This window comes from Liolophura sinensis, chromosome 2 (genome assembly GCF_032854445.1).
Source record: "Liolophura sinensis isolate JHLJ2023 chromosome 2, CUHK_Ljap_v2, whole genome shotgun sequence".
Classification (NCBI taxonomy): domain Eukaryota; kingdom Metazoa; phylum Mollusca; class Polyplacophora; order Chitonida; family Chitonidae; genus Liolophura; species Liolophura sinensis.
The window spans coordinates 7,040,322-7,059,838 of record NC_088296.1 but is presented as its reverse complement, the minus strand read 5'-3'; the positions used below and the strand labels follow the sequence as shown (position 1 = coordinate 7,059,838).

The window sequence follows — 19,517 nt, the reverse complement described above, 5'->3', positions numbered from 1 at the left end:
TATCCAGTACATGTGAAATATATACAAATTATGTGATAAGTGTACACAAATTACATGTGAAGTACACAAGTTATATCTCAAATGTACACATTGTGCATGTGATGACTTCAGCCCAAACAGCACAAAGTTGAGAGCTTACACTGCTGCATTAAAGTGTACCAATACATGCACTGTATCATGCTAAAGGCACAACCATGCCACAACTCATGGCGGCGACAGACAAAATTTGCAAACAAACATTGTAGGTAATAAATGTAATAAACAATGTGACAAAATGAAGCACTGTGCATTATAAAACGACAAAAGAGGACAAAGTGGCATGAGTTTCAAACTTGAAGAGTGCATAACACAAATGTTGTTTTCTCACCATCACATCACCATTTTCCTGTGTCGACATAACCTGATCAAAAATCAATGGTTGATTACTTTCTTTGTGTTTCACTACTATTTTACCTGCTTTCGGTCTTCTAATGTCATAAGCATTATTGTCATAATGTGAAATATTCTTGAATACTGCGTAAAAAACACCCATCTAATAAATAAATTCAACTACAGTATGCAGGTATGCCTGAGTTTTATGTCGAACTTGGCATTTTTTCAATCATATGATGACGAGGAGTCATCAGGTGTGTTTGCACATACTGTGTTTTCCTGTGACAGGGCGATTCCATGCCGCCAAAGTGCTGTGGCCACTGAACTTCCATGCTGAAGACACCAGACATGACACCTGTCACATTATACTGACACCTGGCCAACCAATCCTGTTTCCTTGCTCTAACCTGCACGTGTTGAGCACCAAGTGAGGCACCAGCATGTACTATTTTAAAAATTTTTGGTCTGACTTCGGTAAGCTATATTTTAGACGTTAACATGCGAACATATACGAACAAATTTTCACCCATGAAATATAGGTATATATCAAAACATTTAGATCTATATATGAATAAACATGAGGACATAAATTGGAGCATATGTGAAACAAGACCATATGTGAACGAACATATGTAAACACGTGTTTTATATGTGAACACGTGTTTTATACGCGAACACATAAGTGTTTTACATGTGAACATGTGTGTGTTTTATATGTAAACATATAAGTGTTTTACATGTGAATATGTGTGTTTTATATGTAAACACATAAGTGTTTTACATGTGAACATGTCTGAGTTTTATATGTGAACACATAAGTGTTTACATGTTAACATGTGTGTGTTTTACATGTGAACATGTAAGTGTTTTATATGTGAACATGTGTGTGTTTTACATGTGAACAAATAAGTGTTTTACATGTCAACATGTGTGTGTTTTACATGTGAACACATAAGTGTTTTACATGTCAACATGTGTGTGTTTTATATGTGAACACATACGTATTGCACATGTGAGTCCATTTGTGAAATTTGTGAAACACAACTACATAACACCCAACTGGCCATATGATCACAAAGATATGCAATTGAACAGTTGCAAAATTGAAACTCACTGAAGAGACAGACAATGGTTCATGTTACCAACTGGAATGTTTAAAAGTGAAATATTTCAGAAAATTTAATCTTTGTTTTTGGAAGTCTTAAAGGTGGAGAAAACATAAAAGTGACATGAAGTTCAGATGAAAGTGTGCGAAAAGTTATTCCTAAATGTGGTCAATTTTTTTTCTGATTTTTCCTTAAGGAGAAAAAAACACTTAACAATAATTTTTGTATGGTGGATATTTGGGACCACCTTTACGTATTTATAGCTTTTGTTTAATAATTTCATAAATGAGGATGTAACACGAATTTAATAAATATTTTTGCACTAGAATTTGTTTTTTTCAGCTAACAAATGTATTAAACCTCAATTTGGATCATATTTATATTTTTAATGTGTTCATAAATATTGTCCTAATTTAGGTTAAATGCATATGTTTCGATATAAACAACAAACTTACATTCAAACAAATTTATTAGACAAGCATCACATCCTTATTTAGAACATTAGCAACAACAATAAATACCAAAAGTTGGTCCCAAATACCCACCATACAAAAATATTTTCAAATACCCTTTTCTCGTGAAAAAAAAATTCCAAAAAATATTAAAGCCCATACATGCAAATAAATTTTGACGCTCTTTCATCTGATTTTGGCATCATTTTTATGTTTTCTTCTCCTTTATTTATATTCTTGGAGTTATTGTAAGGCTGAAGTTCACACAAATCATCGACTTAAATTCAACCTAAACACGCTACAGTTTACATGAATTGCCTATACATGCATAAATTAAATATAAACAAAACCAAATATCGAAAATCTCCATCTAAAATCCTAAAACAGAGGACAGAAACGAAAACGAAGAAATGATAGAAGAGGGAAAAAAACAAAAGACAAAACACACAAATATTTTAGAAGAACTCCTACGGCCGTACTTACCAGCATGACGATGAGGTAAATGAAGAAGACAAATAATATGCAGCTGCAGACGATGACAGCGATGGCCCATCCTGGTAACCATGACGACTCCTCCGCTGGCGCCTTTGTGGTGGGTGGAAGAGTTGAGGCTGAGAAGAATAAGAGACTAATCATCAGTAAATATGGCCAAGCCTCCCACAATATTAAAACCACTTACAGTTAATATACATTACATTCATGAAATTTCGTGGCCCCTGGCCTTGTGCCCCGTGCAGAAAAAGCACAGGTTCACAACTTCCACCTAAAAGGTCGTCGTATTTCTCCACCAGGTGGCGCAAGCCTCTACATATGACATAACATGTGTAATGTGCCATGGAGATTAGGTATAGGGAAGTTGCATACTTCTAGGTAATGGACTTCTGGTATTAGCAATTTCAGTAAGCATTGTTATCTCCCCTTGAGGTCCACACAATACGTACTCTTTGACACAAGCTACACAAGCAAATTTCAATGGATGAAAATTCGCTGATATTCTCACCTGTGTAAATGTCACATCTAACAGAGCTTTAAAGTAAAAGAAAGCTAAAATATGAAGAAAGGTTCATCTTATAGACAACTGAATATTATGCATAAATATACTTTCATTTATTTTTTAAAGATTTTTGGAGAGTAATAAAAGGTATTCAAATATTTGAATAATATGGTGAACATCCATAAGCCATACTGACAGTATCTAGGAACTCTGATGTCACATCACCTTTTTTCCTGATGTTCACAAGAAGGTAGGAATTTTTGGGAACATTATGTCAGTAATCTTTCACTCATGAGTATATAAAAATTTTTCCAGTTATTCCAACCTTCAGTGTGGTTATTATAGTTGGAAAACTTCCTGTGAGAGTTCTAGACTTTGATACTATGGTCCATAAAGCCCACCTTAGAATTCAAATGGTTGAAAGCCTTTGACTTTTTTCACAAAAATCTACAGAAACAAATGAAATTACATTTATGCATAGATTTATGTGGTTTATTTCGTCATGCCTACTTCAATCTTTAGGACTGATGTGCATACCTGTGATTTACCTTGGACATTCTGCCTATAGCTGACTGCCATTGTGTAAGCGCAAACGTTCTGGAGAGTGGGGATCAACAATAAGATAAATACTGCCTTTTTGTGTGTAAAATGACCATTAATTTCTTAATGGCCATGACAAAAATTGGACATTGAATAGGCCATTAATTTATGCTGAATTAGCCATTAAAAAAAGGCCATTAATCAGGCACAAGTCCCGGGGCATTAATATCCCTCATTCATGGGTATCAAGATAAAACTGATGGCCATTATTTTTTTTCATGCCCAGAACTCTTGCAGATTACTCATGGCCATGATATTGACTTTCATTCCCATGAATAAACCCACAACCATTATTAAAAGGCCATTATTCAGCTCACAATATGGGACAGCTTCATGGCCATTAAAGTTTAAGTGACAGTCATGACCATGAATTCTGTCCATTACCACAAGTTAGGGTTATTGATAATGAATTAATGACTATGAAAACAATTACAGGACGCAGCATTGAATACGTATATCAGTTTTTTAACCTGGCTAAACAGCCACGCCTTTGGGAATTGTTTTTCTGATGGAATAAAAATTACGTCAATAAGGAGTGTGACCCCTCATTAGCATCAACAACAGCAGCACATCTTCTACCCATGCTGTTGAAAGACCGCAGATGAACCTCCAAGGAATGTTATCGTAAGTGTCAACGACGCCTTGTTGCAGTTGTTGCAAGGTAACTGGCTGCATGAGCTGATGGCGAATGTGACATTCAATTTCATCCCACAGGTGCTCAATAGGACTTAAATCCGGACTAACGGCTGGCCATCCATCGTCTGGATGCCATAGTTCAGTAGAAATGTCAATCTTGCAACGTGTGCTCTTGCATTATCTTGCTGTAGAACACGATTGTGTCTTCGAGCAAAAAATGGAACGACTACAGGCCTCAACACTTCATCGACATAGTGCTGCTTCGTGAGGCCTCTACCACTTCCCTGTCCATTGTTTTGGAAGCTCACAGACAGAACGTGATGTCCCCAGTTGATTGCCCCCAGAAGCATGACAGAAGGCCCTCCCCAACGGTCATTCTCCAATATACATGGATCACTGAACCATTCACCTCTATGTCGCCATACCCTCACTCAGCCGTCAAATGTGTAGATGCAAAATCGATTTTCATCCCAAAAGACGATGTTCTGCCATTGGCCCACTGCGCTTGTTCCGATGACCTGTGGCCCAGTTAAGTCGAGCGCATCTGTGACATGGAGTCAAACGTGAACCAACATAAGGTCAACGGCAACATGAACCGTTGTTTGAGTAGGCGACTTACTTTATTGGTGCTGATGGGTTGGTTTGTTGTTCCAACAGTGTTTCGAGCTGTAATGGCTGCTTTCAAAAACTGATTCGGACGATGGGAATTGACAACGAAACGGTCTTGACGGTTTGACATCACACGAGGTCGACTCCTCCGAGCACAGTCATTAACAGTGTTTGTCTGCTGGTAATGGTCAAGCAGTCTGTGTACAGTGGGCTGATGAGTACGATAATGCCTGGCGACACATGAGACGTTACAACCTGTCTCAATGTTGCCTCAATCAGCGCTCAGACGTGGCATGGTCACTGCTGCATCAAAATGCGAATGCAACAGTTCTGCGATTTGTGTTCCTTAAGAAGCATTCTCAGACCAAGAATCTTGTGAAAACAAAGCACATTCAACTCAACTAGCAAACACTTCACGAGGAATATGAAAATTAAAACCAGTACAACATTGTGCTGCCTGACACCACGGTTGCTGAGTTTGCAGAAAATTCTCATGATCTTTAAAATTGAAAAACACTCTCTGGAACATCCATTACATATCTACACACTTTTGATTACTCAGAATGTACTTCCAATTTGACATTGGAAAAATTTGCGTTTCTTTTAGAATTCAGAATGTTAGAATTTTACATGAATCCCCAACCACAGATCGGTAAGTAATAAAATAAGTAATTAATAAATATCTAAAGAATATCAGAAATTTGGGATATTCAGAACTTAATTACATGTTCAGTTAAATGTAAAAACTTATCCAAATCTGAGAGGACTGTACAGGTGAAATGGTTAAGGATTTGAGAAGTAAGGAAATACGTAGTCAGAACAAACTGCAACATTATATAAAGTGTAAATTGAATATTTTATTAATTTTCTTCTGTTTTCAATTTTATCTGTCAAAATACAAATATATAAACTGATACAGTTCAAATACGAGATTTTGCATCAAAAAGTACACGTACTTACTTACATGTAATAATCCAAGGGAATTCAATACCTTTAACAAGTCAGTCATCAAGCTTCTGCTATGTTAACAAGTGTTAACATTTCAGTGTACAATCGTCAACATGCTTCATGTTCCATTACAGCAAATTAACACGTATCAAATACACATCCTACACATGCATGCGTGTAATTCTTGAGAGCATGGTTAGTCTGCTCCTAAACATTTGTCCTGAACTCCAGTGTATCAGCTCAACATCAGCCAAGGAGTTTGCTTGACCTCGTGTCCTTGACCTCTGATGAATGATACACCTCGCTTGTCCTTGACCTCTGATGAATGATACACCTCGCTTGTCCTTGACCTCTGATGAATGATACACCCTCGCTTCCTAATTCAGACAGGTGTGGATCTGCGGATCAATTTCGATTACATGCGTTACTGAAATCACGAATGTCTCCATTCTCATCACTGAAGGACAGTGACATTTTCCGTTGGCTTGGACATTCCAGTTCTTATGATTTCCGCAGTTTCATTTTCCTGTGGACCAGCTTCATCTCTACGGGAGCACTGGATGCCATTTGAGAAGAATCCATTTTCCACACTCCTTGTATTTCAGATCTTTTCAGCGATTCTGTGAGTGCTTTTCTAGACTTTTCCAAAATATTTCATCACAGCCTTAGTTTCAACCATGCAAACAGATGGTTTAAATTTATCTACAGATCTATCTTTTCTTCAAAGGTTTATCGGCGATTAGCTGTAGGGTTTTCTTCCACATCTTGGCCTGAATAGCTGTATGGTTTAGCCCTCTGTTGAAGAGCCTGTGTGGGCTTGCCTTTTTGGCGCAGCAAAATCTCATGGAAAGGAGCTGCATAACATCAAAATTGTTTTTGAAATCATTGTGAAGGTTGTTGGATTCCTCTTTTTGCGTTGTGTTTCTCCGAGTCTGGATACACCAACTTGCAGCAATTTGAAAGACAAAAAAAAAAAAAAAGAGTGAGAGAAGAGAGCTTATTATTTACTTTGATTATTACTGCTAAAATCATTATACATATATGTATCTACATCCCAAACTATAGATTTCACCTCAATTTCCAACAAGATGTTATACAAAAAATTCTTGGTCAAATGTGCAACAATGTAAAATGTTAAAGTTCTTTCATTTCAGGGAGATGGGACATGGCTTTGGCAACTATTTGCCTTAAAATGTGCATGTACAAAAGAGGAAACTGTATGTCATACTCATCATTTTGACATTTTTAGCATTTCTGAAGTAAATTCTGAACATTTCTCTGATGCATTTTTTGTATAAAGACAAATTCCTCCAAAAAGAGCACAAATCTCATGAATGAAAATGAATCGCTTCAACCCTAAATCAGAAAAGTGACACCACGGTCGCGCCAGCTCAGTTTTGTTTAAAATAATTTTCTCTCAGATGAAAGACTGTTTCTGTACAAACCACAGGAAATTAATTAGGCTAGTTGAAGTTGTTTAAAATTTCAAGAGAACACTGTTAAGAGTCAGAAAAAAAAAATCTTAATGTCTTACACATCTCAAAAATCTTACTAGACAGCCAGCCACATGTATGGGTAGTAGCTTGATTGTAATATTAGTACGGAAGCTATCATTTTCTTATTCTCTGGGTTTATTGCGTTTAACCATGAGTTATCTCCCTTTATATTAAGTCTTCTATGTCTGCCAACAACCTGCAGAAGGTCATGGGTTTTTCCAGGGATGTGCCCGGTTTCCTACCACCATAATGCTGGCCGTTGTCATATAAGGGAAATATTCTTGAGTACGGCATAAAACACCAATCAAATAAATAAATAAATAAATATATCAAAACAACAAAGATTTTACTCAGACTGTGTGGAGAATTGGTAATATTCGAGAACATTTTTTTTACAGAGAATACTGACGAAATCAAACTGAAAGAAAATCAGTACACGGTACCGTAAGGTTATACTGGTACATTGGCCTACAAGTCAATAGTCAGAAAATTTATGATTTTATTTATTATAATAATAATTGTATATATACAGTATGTATATGGGGATATATAACTTCAAGATAAATAAAACAATTTCATGCTTACTCAAAACACAGTGTTTAATTCGCGCATAACTTACCTTTTTTTCGTAGCAGAACCTCCATATCCATCAATGCCGATCGTCGGCTTGTGTTCGCATTATGCAATCATCACTGGTAAACTGTTTCCTTCTCAACTGTTTTTCCCCCGCAGACAACTGCCTCACGGCACACACGAGAAAAAGGCGCGTTTGGTCGTGCACGTAAGTGGGGTCAAGATGTTGACCTTAGCATTTATTTCTTTATTTCTTTATTTAAACCCCTATATTTATGTGAAAATTTATGTGAAAGGGAAATTTCCAAAACGACAAATTCAAGGTCCATTTAAATCAATTGTTTTCTTTTTTTAACAGAAGCATTGGTGATAAAATATATGACTTGGGATAAAATGACTCATGCAAACAAAATTCAGTGGTTACAGTTGAATTCAATGGACGGCTATCCAAAAAATTAATGGTTAAATTCATGAAAATTCATTAATTAACACATATTTAATGGGATTTGAATGCATTTTAATGGGTAGTTTATGGGTAGTTTATGGGTAGTTTATGGGTAGTTTATCCAGTTGAAAAACAAGAGTAACATTTGATCTGCATAAGTCTAACATAATTCGTGAGGTTCCAAACCAGTGTGAGTTACCTTCATGTCGCACTGAGTCCACATCAATGGTGTATTTGCCGAGTTTTTTCCCATCCACAAGACCATTAAGGAATGTTTGCTGAACATCTTCAGCTGTTGCGGACATTGAGCTGTTAAAATTGGCTTTATACGACACTGCCACGCTGCCTTGGCTGTAGAACAAGAAGAGGGATAGAGCGGTAATGCGAAATTCCATTTTTCCATGTGAAGTGACATAGCGACCAAACTTGCACATTATAATTGTCTGTACATGTATGTTATCAATTTGGGATCTTGAAAATTTACAGGCAAAACTTTTTCAAGTTTTCAAGTTTTACAAAAATGCAGTGCCATGGAAGTATTTGATTCAGAATGTCAAAGGTTTGCTGACGAGTTCAAGCCCGATTCTTTTCTCACCTGAAAGCCATGTTGTTAATTCCAAGAAGAGGGTATGTAGGGCTATAGATATCTGTCAGCTAGAGACACAAAAAGATAAAACAGAAATTTAATAACTGATCGAATGCAATACCTGATCAAATATAATAACTGATCAAATGTAAACACTGATCATATGTAAAAACTAATTGTATGTAATAAATGATCAAGTGCAATAAGTGATCGAGTGCAATAAGTGATCAAGTGCAATAAGTGATCATATGTAATAACTGATCAAATATAATAACTGATCAGGTGTAATAACTGATCAGGTGTAATAACTGATCAAATGTAATAAGTGTAATATATAAACGAATGTTATAGCTTATCAAAAATAATACCTCTTCAAATGTAAATAATTCATCCCAAATGAAAGGTTTACTTCACACATACACCTATTTGTTTGATACCACATCTGACTTCACTTTCAACTTGAACATGCAGACAGCTAAATTTGTAGAGTAAATATTCTTGCATCAATTTTCCATCCACACGAAATTCAGCCGAAACATTTTATACCTGGTTTACCCATCTACAGTGATTTACAGTGATTTACCAAATGAAGGGAGTCACACAAAAGTCGGCCTCAGCCTCTTCAAGGGTTAACGGTCTAGGCCAGCTTGCACGAAGCCTTCTTAGCATTATGACTACTGTACCATGGCCACCAGCAATTTAGGCATTACTTCACTGTGATCGTTCCATGCTCACAACGTTATGTAGGATTCATACAAGTGGGCACAAGCTTCCAGCCAATATTACTGACGGACAGCCACTAAGCTTCACCAAGTTTTTCATTGGAAAGTTTTTTGTAAGTCTTACCTCTGTGGTTAAGTTATTGTTAAGAGTTTTATAAGCTGTTGAATCTTCACTACTCAAACTCTCCTCCCAAGTAGCTCCTTCAACGATACGAAAAGATCCCAGTATCACCACCTCCGTTACTATGGGAACGGTTGTTGTTGGTTCCACAGTAGTGGTAACTGGGATGACCACAGTTCCATTTGTTGCCTTGGTTGCACCAACAGTTGTCAAGGTGACGGGAATAATGACATCAGTGGTAGCGTTGGTACTTGCTTCGGTGGTTGTTTGGGTTACGTTAGTTGTTGGGATCACATCTGTGACATTAGCAGGTTTTTCTGTAGCATTAGTAGTGGGTGCAGTGGAGATTTCAGTGACATTTACAACTGATGTCGATGTTATTTCTGTAGCATTTATTACTGGTGTTGTCATTTCTGTGGCATTTGTAAACATTTCTGTTGCATTTGTAAACACTTCTGTGACATTCATTACTGGTGTTGTCATTTCTGTTGCATTTGTAAACATTTCTGTTGCATTTGTAAACACTTCTGTGACATTCATTACTGGTGTCGTCATTTTTGTTGCATTTGTAAACATTTCTGTTGCATTAGTAAACACTTCTGTGACATTCATTACTGATGTCATTACTGGTGTCGTCATTTCTGTAGCGTTTGTAAACATTTCTGTAGCATTTGTAGACATTTCTGTTGCATTTGTGAGCACTTCTGTGACATTCATTACTAGTGTTGTCATTTCTGTAGTGTTTGTAAACATTTCTGTAGCATTTGTAAACACTTCTGTGACATTCATTACTGGTGTTGTCATTTCTGTGGCATTTGTAAACATTTCTGTTGCATTTGTAAACATTTCTGTAGCATTTGTAAACACCTCTGTGACATTCATTACTGGTGTTGTCATTTCTGTAGCATTTGTAAACATTTCTGTACCATTTGTAATCACTTCTGTGACATTCACTACTGATGTTGTCATTTCTGTTGCATTTGTAAACATATCTGTTGCATTAGTAAACACTTCTGTGACATTCACTACTGGTGTTGTCATTTCTGTTGCATTTGTAAACATTTCTGTTGCATTTGTGAACACTTCTGTGACATTCATTACTTGTGTTGTCATTTCTGTAGCATTTGTGAACATTTCTGTAGCATTTGTAAACACCTCTGTGACATTCATTACTGGTGTTGTCATTTCTGTTGCATTTGTAAACATTTCTGTAGCATTTATAAACACTTCTGTGACATTCATTACTGGTGTTGTCATTTCTGTTGCATTTGTAAACACCTCTGTGACATTCATTACTGGTGTTGTCATTTCTGTTGCATTTACAAACACTTCTGTGACATTTATTACCGGTGTTGTCATTTCTGTGGCATTTGTAAATATGTCTGTGGCATTTGTAAACACTTCTGTGACATTCATTACTGGTGTTGTCATGTCTGTTGCATTTGTAAACATATCTGTTGCATTTGGAAACACTTCTGTGACATTCATTACTGCTGTCGTCATTTCTGTTGCATTTGTAAACATATCTGTTACATTTGTAAACATGTCTGTGGCATTTGTAAACACTTCTGTGATGTTCAACACTGGTGTTGTCATGTCTGTTGCGTTTACAAACACTTCAGTGACATTCATCACTGGTGTTGTCATTTCTGTTGCATTTACAAGCACTTCAGTGACATTCATTACTGTTGTTGTCATTTCTGTTGCATTTACAAACACTTCTGTGACATTCATTACCAGTGTTGTCATTTCTGTTGCATTTGTTAACATTCCTGTGGCATTAGTAAACATGTCTGTCGCATTTGTAAACACTTCTGTGACATTCATTACTGGAGTGGTCATTTCTGTGACATTTGTAAACATGTCTGTTGCATTTGTAAACATATCTGTTGCATTCATAAAAGGAGTTGTCATATCTGTTGCATTCATAAAAGGAGTTGTCATATCTGTTGCATTCATAAAAGGAGTTGTCATATCTGTTGCATTCATAAAAGGAGTTGTCATATCTGTTGCATTCATAAAAGGAGTTGTCATATCAGTTCCATTCATAAAAGTTGTCATATCCGTTGCATTAAACAAAGGTGTCACATCGGTTGCATTTGATGGCATTTCTGTTGCATTCACAACTGAAGTGGTAAATTCTGTTGCATTCACAACTGAAGTGGTAAATTCTGTAACGTTGCCCTCAGGGGAGGCAGTCACATTCACACGGGTAACAGCCGAAACTGTTTCTGTAACAGTCACAACAGCTGTAGTCCTTTCTGTGAAGTTATCTGGTACTGTGAAGTCAGGAGTGATCAATGTGGAAGTGGTGAAAACATCTGGCGCTAGAACAGAAAAAGAAAGAGAATGTATGTAATGAATTTGATATTATAAAATAAATTGCGCAAAATTCCCCTCCACATAGTGTTCCCCTCAAGTGCATGATTCCCACAAGGAGTCTAACTCAATCAACACGCTGCATGGCGCAATAACCCAGGAGCCTCTTTACAATGCAGTCGCTGTGAGTTCAAGTCCAGCTAATGCTGGCTTCCTCTCTGGTCATACGTGGGAAGGTTTGCCAGCAACCTGTCAACAGTTGCGGCTCTGCTTTGTTTTTTCAAACCATAATGCTTGTCGTCATAATATAAGTAAAACACTCTTGAGTAGGGCGTAAAACACCAATCAAATAAATAAATAAATTAATCAACGTATAACACAATACATGTACCTGTCAATCTTATAGGTAGCTGACAAACTGTACCTGCTTACAAACTGTGCCTTCTTACAAACTGTACCGGCTTACAAACTGTGCCCGCTGACAAACTGTACCCGCTTACAAACTGTATCTGCTTACAAACAGTACCCGCTTACAAACTGTACCTGCTTACAAACTGTACCTGCTTACAAACAGTACCCGCTTACAAACTGTACCTACTTACAAACTGTGTCTGCCAAACAAGAAATGGACAACCAAGACTGACTCCCTAAGCTATTAGGAACAGCACAACTTACGTATGAAAACCGTGGCGGTGCTGTTCATTACATAGCCCCCGATGTTTTGACTGTTATTTGTGCCTTGCTGAAAAGCTTTCACCAGAGCTTCTAAGGTCACATTGGCTGATTCTGTTAATTTGACATCGAAATCTACAATCACACTGCCTTCTCTGAAATAAGAAAGGACAACAGCGTTTTACAACACTGACTGTGACATTTTCCTGCTTTTTTTCCCTTTCTATTCATTCATTCAGTTTCATTTTTCTACAGTGCTTACGTGCTTTTACAAAAGTTTGTTTCAGGAAAAGTTTCGGAATGGCACATTCAGTTTCTCACACCACAGGCACATTCAGTTTCTCACACCACAGACACATTCAATTTCTCACACCACAGACACATTCAGTTTCTCACATTAAAGACAACAGTTTCTCACACTAGAGACTCCCAGTTTCTCATTAACACGTAACACATTCAGACTCTCACATTTGACAATTTCTTAAAAGCTTGAATTTAGAAATATGTGCAGGTTGTTGCATTCATAAATGACAAGAACGAGAGCTTACCTGAAACTGGTGATGAAAATCTCATCCACACTTTCACTGACATCTGATTTCCGAAAAATGCTTTCAAGCTGGAAAACATAGAGGGTAACAAAATGAATAATCATAGAAACTCCGGAAAAACTTAAAAGTGTTTTTAAGCAGATTTTTCTTCACCAAACAATTTCTGGTTATTTACAACACCCATCCCCTGCTATTTGTTTATTTATTTTTTTGATTGATGTTTTACGCCGTACTCAAGAATATTTCACTTCTACGACGGCAGACAGCATTATGGTGAGTGGAAACCGAGCAAAGCCATCTGCAGGTTACTGGCAGACCTTCAAGCGTATAGCCGGAGATGAAGCCAACTTGAGCTGGACGAACTCACAGCGACCTCATTTACAAAATTTTGGCCCACCTTTAACCCTGTAGGTTTTGGTAAATCAATATGGTTTCCATCAGGCCATCATCAAAAAAATTCTGATAGAAGTATTAAACTCAACCGTATCAGATGAAATAGCGTACAAGTAAGTAAGCAGGAGATTTATGTTTCATTATTCTGGCAGGTTAAAAAAAACACGAATTTTACATCAAATATAAAAAGGACAAATTTCACACTGCATAGGTTGAGGAATAAATTAAAATACATCTTCAGGGTTTATTTCTGTGTTCTAGAAATCAATAATTTTGTCAATCTCATAAATGTTATTTTAAGGCAAATGTGTCCAAATTTCAGCTTCCTGTACCAAAAATTAAGCATTTTGACGAGGTTTTAAATTTTGACTGAACTCAAAACTTTGTGAAATTGTCCACTTTACTCAACAGTGTACTCACCTCTGACGTTATATTGGTCGACAATTCCCTGTACTGCGTGGAGTTGTCGACTGCATATTCTGCTTGCCATTCCAATGAAATTATCTCAATCTCAATGCGTAAGGAGTCATACGGATATCGTTCATACACAGGAATTTCTACTGTTGTTGCTTCAACTGGCCTCGTTGGCTGCACAAATTCTGTTGTTGCATTGTACATTTCTGTAACGTTCGCTACAGTAGTTTCGACTGGCCTTGTTGGCTGCACAGATTCTGTTGTTGCATTGTACATTTCTGTAACGTTTGCTACAGTAGTTTCAGCTGGCCTTGTTGGCTGCTCAGATTCTGTTGTTGCATTGTACATTTCTGTAACGTTCGCTACAGTTGTTTCGGCTGGCCTCGTTGGCTGCACAAATTCTGTTGTTGCATTGTACATTTCTGTAACGTTCGCTACAGTTGTTTCGACTGGCCTCGTTGGCTGCACAAATTCTGTTGTTGCATTGTACATTTCTGTAATGTTCGCTACAGTAGTTTCGGCTGGCCTTGTTGGCTGCACCAATTCTGTTGTTGCATTGTACATGTCTGTAACGTTTGCTACAGTAGTTTCGGCTGGCCTTGTTGGTTGCACAGATTCTGTTGTTGCATTGTACATTTCAGTGACGTTCGCTACAGTAGTTTCGGCTGGTCTTGTTGGCTGCACAGATTCTGTTGTTGCATTGTACATTTCTGTAACGTTCGCTACAGTAGTTTCGACTGGCCTTGTTGGCTGCTCAGATTCTGTTGTTGCATTGTACATTTCTGTAACGTTCGCTACAGTAGTTTCGGCTGGCCTTGTTGGCTGCACAAATTCTGTTGTTGCATTGTACATTTCTGTAACGTTCGCTACAGTAGTTTCGACTGGCCTTGTTGGCTGCACAAATTCTGTTGTTGCATTGTACATTTCTGTAACGTTCGCTACAGTAGTTTCGGCTGGCCTTGTTGGCTGCACAGATTCTGTTGTTGCATTGTACATGTCTGTAACGTTCGCTACAGTAGTTTCGGCTGGCCTTGTTGGCTGCACAGATTCTGTTGTTGCATTGTACATTTCAGTGACGTTCGCTACAGTAGTTTCGGCTGGCCTTGTTGGCTGCACAGATTCTGTTGTTGCATTGTACATTTCTGTAACATTCGCTACAGTAGTTTCAGCTGGCCTTGTTGGCTGCACAGATTCTGTTGTTGCATTGTACATTTCTGTAACGTTCGCTACAGTTGTTTCGGCTGGCCTTGTTGGCTGCACCAATTCTGTTGTTGCATTGTACATTTCGGTAATGTTCGCTACAGTAGTTTCAGCTGGCCTTGTTGGCTGCACCAATTCTGTTGTTGCATTGTACACTCCTGTAACATTTGCCGTTGTCACTACAACTGGCACTGTAGTTAAAGTTTCATTCATACGACTTGAAACTGTTGTAATAGGTTGGGTTGGTGGAACAGAAACTGTTGTTTCATTGCGAGGAGAGGAAACACTCGCTGTTGTCTTCACCGCTGAGGAAGTTGACAGGGATGTCAATGTTGTAGAACGAGGGCTGACCGTGGTTGCTTTTGTGGTTGTCGTTGTTGTTGTAACAGGAACTGGAGCAGCTGACAAAAATACAAAAATATTTATGAGAATCAACTTGTTTTTTGAGTTTTTTTTTTTTTTTTTCGTAATATATATTTCTTCAAGAAACAACAATTAGACCATTAAACATCTAAACACTGGGCAATATTCTGCTTATATTTACTGCACTGTTAATATCCCACACTAAAGATTTTCACCTAAACGATGGTGGTGAGGTTTGTGGATGAAAGAAACTGGTCATGATTAAAAACCCAACACAACTAAACCGAGGTGTGGAATCGAGTTGTAAGAACACATGTACAATGCATGCACAATAACGATTCGTCAACCGAAATTGGAGCTGTAGTTCAACCTGAAAGTCAAACCCACATAGGCAGCTCCAGGGTTCAAGTTGGTACGACCAGCTGAGTAGAGCTGATGAATATAACATTGTAAGTAGGACTTCATCTTTGTTTTTAGAGCAGGTGTGTGACCTTCACAGCCCATGAAAAAGACCAGGGGCCGGTTTGCCCTTAACTACCATGACAACATACGTTACAGAGATATAAAGTGCACCTAGCTAAGGGCAACTTAACACTAAGTTAGCCTCAAGAGACCGGACCCAGGAATTGAATCAAGCGTGACATGCACACCTAAACTCATTCTCCCCTGAGCTTTGATTTTGTCAGGTGTCGTACTAGCACACCGAGACTTTGTTTTAGGAGTGCACTAGGTGTGGTAGTTTGCTAGCACACCTCAAATTCGAAGGTTTTTTGTATGCTCATTCGCAAGGGTCCAACTCAGAACAATCAACTGAGTTTTGAAGAGTCGTGTCTTAAGCTCTTTTGCCTAGAATATTGAAATCTGGTGCTGCACGCCTCTGTGTTTCATGCTCACCTTCAAAAGTGGATGTTGCAGTGTCCAGCTCAAGTCCCCCCAGCATCTTCCCATCCTGCGTGGCATTGCTAAATGCTTCAGACACTTGGGTCAAGGTCACACCTTTCTCCGGATGTAACTCAAGGTTGTAGTTAGTTATGATACTCCCTGGGCTAAAACAGAAACAGGTGGACTTTTACAAAAAAGATTTACCTACAGTCTTCATATCTAGTGGACTTTTACATGAGAGATTTATCCACAGCCTTCATGGCTAGTGGACTTATACAAGAAAGATTTACCTACAGCCTCCATGGCTAGTGGACTTATACAAGAAAGATTTACCTACAGCCTTCATGGCTAGTGGACTTTTACATGAAAGATTTACCTACAACCATGGCTAGTGGACTTTTACAAGAAAGATTTACCTACAGCCTTCATGGCTAGTGGACTTATACTAGAAAGATTTACCTACAGCCTTCTTGGCTAGTGGACTTATACATGAAAGATTTACCTACAACCATGGCTAGTGGACTTTTACAAGAAAGATTTACCTACAGCCTTCATGGCTAGTGGACTTATACAAGAAAGATTTACCTACGGCCCTCATGGCTAGTGGACTTATACAAGAAAGATTTACCTACAGCCCTCATGGCTAGTGGACTTATACAAGAAAGATTTACCTACAGCCCTCATGGCTAGTGGACTTATACATGAAAGATTTACCTATAACCATGGCTAGTGGACTTTTACAAGAAAGATTTACCTACAGCCTTCATGGCTAGTGGACTTATACAAGAAAGATTTACCTACGGCCCTCATGGCTAAGTGGACTTATACAAGAAAGATTTACCTACACCCTCCATGGCTAGTGGACTTACAAAAAAGATTTACCTACAGCCTTCATGGCTAGTGGACTTTTACATGAAAGATTTACCTACAACCATGGCTAGTGGACTTTTACAAGAAAGATTTACCTACAGCCTTCATGGCTAGTGGACTTATACAAGAAAGATTTACCTACGGCCCTCATGGCTAGTGGACTTATACAAGAAAGATTTACCTACAGCCCTCATGGCTAGTGGACTTATACAAGAAAGATTTACCTACAGCCCTCATGGCTAGTGGACTTATACATGAAAGATTTACCTACAACCATGGCTAGTGGACTTTTACAAGAAAGATTTACCTACAGCCTTCATGGCTAGTGGACTTATACAAGAAAGATTTACCTACGGCCCTCATGGCTACTGGACTTATACAAGAAAGATTTACCTACAGCCCTCATGGCTAGTGGACTTATACAAGAAAGATTTACCTACAGCCCTCATGGCTAGTGGACTTATACAAGAAAGATTTACCTACAGCCTCCATGGCTAGTGGACTTATACAAGAAAGATTTACCCACAGTATCATGGCTAGTGGACTTATACAAGGAAGACTTACCCACAGCATCATGGCTAGTGGACAAGACTCATACTGTTTAGAATTTTTTTATGCCCTACTCAATCATATTTCACTTATACAGCGATGACTAGCATTATTATGGGAAGAAATGGGCTTCGGAAACCCATATAGTGCAGGTTGCTGACAGACATTCTCACACACATCCGGAGAGGAAGATACCATTTAACAATAATTTATTTATTTATTTATTAATTTGATTGGTGTGTTACGCCGTACTCAAGAATATTTCACTTATACGATGGTGGCCAGCATTATGGTGGGAGGAAACCGGGCAGAGCCCGGAGGAAACTCACAACCATCCGCAGGTTCCTTGCAAACCTTCCCATGTACGGCTGGACCCTTTAATATTAAAGTGCCCATTGTTACAGTAATACTGACCAGTGATAACTAAATAAAACCAATGAAAATTTCAAAATGTACAAACGTTATGGTACAATACTGAGTAAACTTGGGTAACACACATACAAAAAAATCTAACCTGAAACTTGTGATGTACACTCTGTCCACGTGTTCATTAATCGCTGATTCTCGAAATACGCATTCCAACTGCAAGTAAAACAAATACAATAGTCAGACATAAGTCAGCATAAACAATCACCATTGGTTTGTTCCTACACTGTAAAATAGTGCAAATGTCCTTGTATGTCTCAACTTGCACATAATGACAAGGACACCACGACCAGTTAAAACACCCTGACACCAGACAGGACACCACACCCATTCATATCAGTCTGACACCAGACATAACACCTCTCAATTACAGTCTACGATACCAGACAAAAGTCTCTAATCAATCTCTGGAAATATGACCCCGCTTCCCCCCCACCTTCCAACCCAACACATCAAAGTAGTGTTACATCAGACATGACCCCACCACACAACATCACAGTAGTAAGACACCAGACATGACATCCCTCACTCCACCACATCACAGTAGTGTGACACCAGACATAACACCACCCCACCCCATCACAGTAGTGTGACACCAGGCATGACTCCACCCCACCAGGTCACACCAGTGTGACACTAGACAAGACCCCACCACACCACATCACAGTAGTAAGACACCAGACATGACACCCCCTAACTCCACCAAGTCACAGTAGTGTGACACCAGACATGACACCCCTCACTCCAACGCATCACAGTAGTGTGACACCAGACATGACACCAACAATCTTTGTACCTACATGAAGCATGACACTGTTTACAATACATATGTTAAACCTTACCTCTTTATACACATACGCATATATAAGTAAACTTTGTACATGGAGCAATTAAAGTCTACACAGTCTACCAGATTTTTAAAAAAGTAAATATTTCTGCTCTGTAGAAGAAGGACATGTTAGAATTTCATTTAAGTCGGTCAAGACAGACTTGTGGATTCAGCTATTTCGCATTTATTTGGCTGTACTTGTACATATATATGCAGCTTTCCAGCCCTATGCTGTTTGTCAGTCCCCAACTTAACAGATTTTGTACAGACGTTTTGTACAGAGGTTGGCCTTGGGCTTAGGACCAGTCCACTCAATTTTGGTTGGTGATACAGGTTGAAAGTTTTTTTTTTTAACAAATCTGAATTATTAAGAAATTGGACAAAAATGCAGA

At 38.2% G+C, this 19,517-nt stretch overlaps 1 protein-coding gene across 1 annotated transcript in view; it reads right to left on the bottom strand.

The window, feature by feature from the left end:
- LOC135463070 (mucin-2-like) overlaps positions 1-19,517 on the bottom strand; it is a 37,100-nt gene that overhangs the window by 13,661 nt on the left and 3,922 nt on the right. The window contains exons 3-12 of the mRNA XM_064740389.1: positions 18,385-18,452; positions 16,464-16,615; positions 14,013-15,607; positions 13,200-13,267; positions 12,655-12,806; positions 9,664-11,987; positions 8,827-8,885; positions 8,431-8,582; positions 2,414-2,541; positions 368-400 (exon numbers count right to left, since the gene is read on the bottom strand). Of these exons, the coding sequence (XP_064596459.1) occupies positions 368-400; positions 2,414-2,541; positions 8,431-8,582; positions 8,827-8,885; positions 9,664-11,987; positions 12,655-12,806; positions 13,200-13,267; positions 14,013-15,607; positions 16,464-16,509 (4,557 nt within the window). The 5' untranslated portion in view covers positions 16,510-16,615; positions 18,385-18,452. The remainder of the gene's footprint in view (positions 1-367; positions 401-2,413; positions 2,542-8,430; positions 8,583-8,826; positions 8,886-9,663; positions 11,988-12,654; positions 12,807-13,199; positions 13,268-14,012; positions 15,608-16,463; positions 16,616-18,384; positions 18,453-19,517) is intronic.